This window comes from Lindgomyces ingoldianus, assembly GCF_010093535.1.
Source record: "Lindgomyces ingoldianus strain ATCC 200398 unplaced genomic scaffold BDR25scaffold_24, whole genome shotgun sequence".
In the NCBI taxonomy this organism is placed as follows: Eukaryota; Fungi; Ascomycota; class Dothideomycetes; order Pleosporales; family Lindgomycetaceae; genus Lindgomyces; species Lindgomyces ingoldianus.
Window position 1 is genome coordinate 4,109 of NW_022985185.1, and position 6,138 is coordinate 10,246.

Here is a 6,138-nt window from a genome sequence, read left to right on the forward strand (position 1 = left end):
GATATAGTATAAAGAAGAATATAGCATAGAAAGAAAAATAAGTAAAGTCGTAAAGTAAGTAAATAAAAGTAAGTATAGTGTAAAAATATATAGTGTAAACTATGGAAATAAGGGTTACGGAACCTTGGGGATCCGTCGCCATATATCGGATCGAGTAGAGCTGTAGAGAAATATCGCGTAAGACACGTGCGACAAGGAGGTCTAGGTCTAAGTCATATATGTCTCTGTCTCTCTAAACTAAACATTCCTGATCTACTTAGGTTTTCTTACAGCCCAGCGTGTGCTCTCTTCAAACGCCGATCGTTCCTCGCCACTCAGGCTCTGCAATCCCTGCTCTCTAAGCTGTGCGAACATTTCAAGTGCCTGCTCATAATTGTCGTTCGATGTCCATCCATCACGATGTACAAACCCCTGGAGTGAGTCCCAGAAGTCCGCATTCTCATTCCAGCCTTCCCCATCCAGGAGATGTGCTTGTATCTCCTCGTCAGTGAATTCTATCGGACAGGGAATTTCGGTGTTGATCTCGTTCCAGTGACTGTAGCTCTTATGTATTAGGGTTCTAGGTCGACTTTAAGTAGTGGGTATAGGGCCAAACATACCGTGCTATGCGGATGAGACATTGCCTAAAGGGAATGATGTCTCCATCCCACGTATTAGTAGAAAAGTCTACAGTGTCGCGCCTTGTACGCCCTTGATTTATGTGTAAAATGTCATGGAGGATTGGATTCGCTTTTTTCGTCTCAGTTTCGTATGTCCACAGGACAATCGACTTCTCAACTTGGGTCCGAATACGGATTTTTTCGTCTTCATCTTCAAGAGCACCGTAGCTTTCAGGTAGCCTCATCATGAGTTCTCCGTTGTAATCTACAAGTCGCGGGTGCCGTGCCTGAAGGAACAAAGGGCCGACCCATGTATCCTGCCAGTCAATAAGACTAGTAACATGATCTTCGTAAACGAATATATTGGGGGCATGAATATCCCAATGCCATAGGGTAGGCCTAATCTGATCTCCCTTGGGCAATAGATATTCAGCAACTTCCAGAAACTTCCTATAAAGGACAATATGAGCATCTGGAGTGCGCTGTGCTTCGGACGTTGCAAATAGACCACCTGGAGACTTTTGAGCAGCGTGACTGCTTATCCAGGCAATCTCACGTTGGCTAATTGCTCTAAGATAATCCTGAGGGCTTTTCCCTATAAAGTGATATTAGTACAACTGTACTTAGTGGTGTGTATATGATATAACTCACAGGGGCCACGATCAATCCCCATAGATGCTCGTTCTTGGTGCCAGAAACTTCGATCAACGACTGGGCCTATGACGAATCGGCTCTCCACCTCTTTCTTCAATGAGTGGGGTACCTCGCCAATGATTTCAGCTTTTTCACAGCCCGGGAAAGCGTCATTTGCGAAGTAAAGATTTCCATAACTGTGGTACTCCGTCAACTATGCTAGCATAAGTGCACTAATTAGGAGAAACATACCGAGTGAATGATAGGGACAGAAACTTTCTCTCTATGGCGACAATATCGTCCACAATCTTGAGCTTATCATGAAGCTCCATCTCATCCCAAACCTCACCGAGCTGATTTCCAGTAGCCTCCTCCATCAAAATGTACTCTGATTCTACGGGGTTTTCAGCCTCCCCGCTCCAGGACAAGACCTTTGGCACGGGGATCTCAAGGACAGTCCGAGCCTGAGAATTTGATTGTATCAGCTTGGGCATCTCAAAATCATGGTGAACGTGTCAACATACAAAATCCATGGTAGCGACTTCAGACGCGGTTGTCATGAATGGAGGTCCAGCATTAGGGTTCGGTATACGCGCAATCACGATAGTACCATCATCCATGACAAGCCGAAAGACCTTATTGAACCCGCCCTCAGCAAGCTTGCTAATGGACACGCAAGCCTGCGCGCTAATGCTTTTAGCCGCGATCTTCTTAAGCCCAGACACATTAAAGCTTTTATAACGCTCGCAGAGCTGAGAATCCTCATCCCATAGCCAGCGCCCACTGGTGTAGCGGTAGTAATCTTTGTAGTCACGATCTGGACAAGCAGACATTGTTCGAAAAGGATATCGAAACGATCCAAAGGATGGTGTGAGAGAGCGACTAAAGAATTGAAGAGTGTTGTATCTAGGGCTAACTCCAAGGCGCTGGAGATGAATGAAAAGCGAAGGCATGGCAGATCATGTTCGGGTTGTGAAAGTCAGTTGATGCACATTTGAGTGAGATGGATAGGTTCGTGTCAGGGACTGGAATGGTCCGTGCACGGACTTGGCGGGAGCTTAGCAAGAATCCTGGTGCAAGCGCTTGTCGCACGTGTCTCACGCGATATCATACCCATGTACTGCACTATTCACTCATTGGGCATAGCTCCTTTCTCGTACAGTATATAGTCTTATCTCAGCTAGCTCAGATGTGAGGAGAGAACCGAGGACGCACAAACCATGCATATTGCTACTCCAAATAGAGTATGGCCTGGGGGTTAGCGGTTTCTGACCCCTGTCGGTAGCGTTTCTCTCCTCAGCCGTCTGAGGGACTTTTGTGATTTTTTCTATGAATAGGCCTATTTCAAAAGCATCACAATAGAATTAGATTCACGATATCTCTACTACTATATGTCTAAATAGGCTTAGAATTTAATAGAATGTAGAGACAAGCTGTAGCTATAAAATAGTATTTTTTTTACTAGATTCTAACTTGTAACGATTCTACGAATCGTTCCATCTCGGGTCGCTCGGATCCTATCCGAAGGGTCCCCGTATCGGCCCCGACCATGACTCGACCTAGTCCCCCGCAGTTACCCCTATTCCCTTATGTATTTAGTTGCCCCTCGCTCCTGTAGCTAGCTTAGTAGTTTTCTAATATCCTTTTGTACAAGGCCTATAGGTGTTAATAGCATTCCTAGGTTTAGAGTCCCCACGCACTCCTATATGCCTCTAAGTAGATTCCTACTACATTTAGACCTATTATCTTGCCTGCGCTGTTATATTATATTAAAAAACTTACTTTTACTAGTAACAGCCTTATTAATAATATTACATTAATTATTTATTTAACTACATTTAACTTTAAAAAGTGTTTAATTTAGTTTAAGTTACTATTTTTACACACTATTACATTAAATTATTTAGTTATTATAAATAGAATTCTAGAAACTTTCTATTAACTAAAGCCTTTAGGTTTAGAACTTTTTATCCCCTATAATTAAAATTGCTCTTAGAAAAGTTATAAAAAGTGCGCTAAGGTAGAAACCTAGAGACTACTAATAACTTATTAGAATTAAAGATAACTACTAATGCTTAACTCTTAACTACTTTTAGACCTTAGTATAAAGCTTGCAACACGCTCTAGCTGTAGCTAAGGTAAGATGCCTACTACTAAAGCTAAATAACTACTAACTTTAATAGCTAAACCTTTTTTTATAGAACCTAAAGCTAAAAATTTACTAAATTTAAAGTTAAACTTTAGTAGCATAGCCTTTAAAAACTAAGTTACTTAATTAAGAGTATAAATTAAATAGCTAACTAAATTAAAAACTATTAGTCTTAATTATTTTCTACTAACTACTAAATTACCTCTAATATTGCCTTAAATTACTTATGCTACACTAATAGTAAGAGACTTTTTAGGCACTTTTAAGCTTTTTTAAAGCTACCTTACTAAACGCACGCCTAAGATAAAGAACTTTATAAATAGCAAAGAACCTACATTTAAATAATAGTAAGCCTTTATTATAGATAGACTTAACATTAATTTAGATTACTATTAGAGTAAGCGTGCACACATAGCGTTAGTATAGAGACACACTGCTAGTATTGCAAAGAAATACCTAGAGCCTAGATACCTAGCTAAATTAGACAACTTTTAGTTTAAAAACATAAAAAAAATAATTAAGCTCTTATAAACTTACTTTATTACTAGTAATAAAGAAATAAAGGTGTAATAAGTGTTTAAGACTCTAAGAATAAGTAAAAAAAAAGCATTTTCTACTTTTAAAGCTTACTTTATTAGTGCTGCTATTAAAGAGTCTGTATTAAAGTTAGAATAGTTCTTTTACTTATAGAAGAAGATACTGCCTAGCCTAAAAGTACTAAACTTAGGTTTTAAACATACTTAGAAGAGCTTTTTTAAGATAATAGTAGCCTACTTAATAGCTTATAATATAAAAAGAAGAAACACTTTTACTATTTTAAAGTTGTAACGATTCTACGAATCGTTCCATCTCGGGTCGCTCGGGTCCTATCCGAAGGGTCCCTGTATCGGCCCCGACCATGACTCGACCCAGTCCCCCGCAGTTACCCCTATTCCCTCATGTATTTAGTCGCACCTCGCCCCCGTAGCTAGCTCGGTAGTTTTCTGATATCCTACGTACAAGGCCTATAGGTGTCATTGGTATTCCCAGGTCTCTGAGTCCCCACGCACTCTCATATGCCTCTGAGTGGATTCATACCGCATTCGGACCCATTGTCTTGCCTGCGCCGTTACAAAAGTAAACTATTAACTACACTTAATAATCTAATATTAGACTTATTATAAAGCAGTTTTAGAAAGTTTCTAGTAATACATCTAAGGCAGTATACTATTTAAGTGCACTTTAACCTGCACCTATGTTAGTACCCTAATCCACCCTAGCTACCTACTAACAACCTAGCTAGACACCTGCCTCTAAAAAATAAACAACTTCTAGTAACTATTATAATTATAAAAAACTAGAACATTTTACTAGTAATTATTCTATCTCTAAAGTATAAAAAATTAAAGTAGAGTAATAAAAATATAAGAAAAAGTTTATAGATATAAATAATTATAACTTAAATTCTCTTTAAATAAGAAATAAAAACACTTAAAAAAACTTTTTATTTTACGCTTAAATAAGTATAACTTAGTAAATATTAACTTATTACACTTATTAAAAAAAAACATTTTTAAGTCTTTACTATTTTATGCTTAAAAGGTATTAAAGTTTAATTAAATTCTTTAGTTAATACTAGCGCACATAGTTTTCTATTTATTAACTTAACAACTACTAAGTTCTTATTTTAATGTCTTTATATTTTTATTTAATGTTTACCTTTTAAAGTTATAGTTAAGGGCTTTTAAAACTAAATCTAAGTTTCTGTCTACTAGTATATCTGCCTACATATGCAAATTAATAGTAGAAGTATCTAAAACTACCCTTTTATAATTATAAACCTTAGCTTATAGAATTATATTATTAGCATTAAATAGTTACATTATTTTAAACTCTAACTAGATATAACAAAAAATTAGATTATATAGCCTAGTAAGTATCTTACTACTTATAAACTTTTACTGCTGTTACTTATGTAATTAGGCTAGCCTACACATAATAAAAAAGTAGAGTTAGATATTAGTGTCAGATTAAAGCACTGTTTCTAGGCTTCCTGAGATGAATGATGGGTTTAGATGTGATGTATGGGATGATTGATTGATTGTATTGATGTTCTTGATTTATCAATCCTTTTTCTGCTCTACTCGTGTTGCTCGGCTTTTGTTTTGCCGATCCGAGTCCCTCGCGCACTTGCCCTATGCGCGACCAGCTTGCAACATGCTGCAAAATGCTGCAAAATGCTGCAAAATGCTGCAATTTGCAGCAACATACTGTTCAAGCTTATTGCTCGTACTATGTAGCAGCTTTCGTCAAACGTTCCTTCTGTCTTGACAGTAGGTGCGCATATCTGACAATTAGACAACACGACGCACTATAGAAAAAGAACTATATTTAGTAGTTATGCAGCCTAATAATTAACTGCATTAAGGGGTTACTAAGGCTACTAAAATTATACTACTCTTTTATTGCTTATAGTCTAAAGACACTTAAATTATTAATCTACCTATTTATTAAAAAGTCTAGAATAGGTTTAAAGGCTAGATGTTTCTCTACTATTACTTTTATTTTAGTAAATGCTTTTTATTTTAATATTAAAAAAAGTTTTTTTTAACTTTTATTTATAAAATTAAGCATTTAATTAAAGATAAGTAAGCCTTACTATTACATAATAAATGTAAAACTAAAGCATTAGTAAACCTTTAATTACTATTTAAATACTGTTAGTACTAAGATATATTTAGCTATACTGCAGCTTACTAATTACTAGCACATTGCCTA

At 36.8% G+C, this 6,138-nt stretch overlaps 1 protein-coding gene across 1 annotated transcript; it reads right to left on the reverse strand.

Moving 5' to 3' along the window:
- Positions 1-252: 252 nt before the first annotated feature.
- Positions 253-1,852, reverse strand: BDR25DRAFT_326632 (uncharacterized protein; the record flags this gene model as incomplete). Its single annotated transcript, XM_033692289.1, has 5 exons — positions 253-535; positions 600-1,194; positions 1,251-1,429; positions 1,485-1,696; positions 1,757-1,852. 5 exons carry the CDS (start codon positions 1,850-1,852, stop codon positions 253-255), a joined length of 1,365 nt encoding a protein of 454 aa, XP_033545258.1.
- Between the last annotated feature and the right edge of the window lie 4,286 nt (positions 1,853-6,138).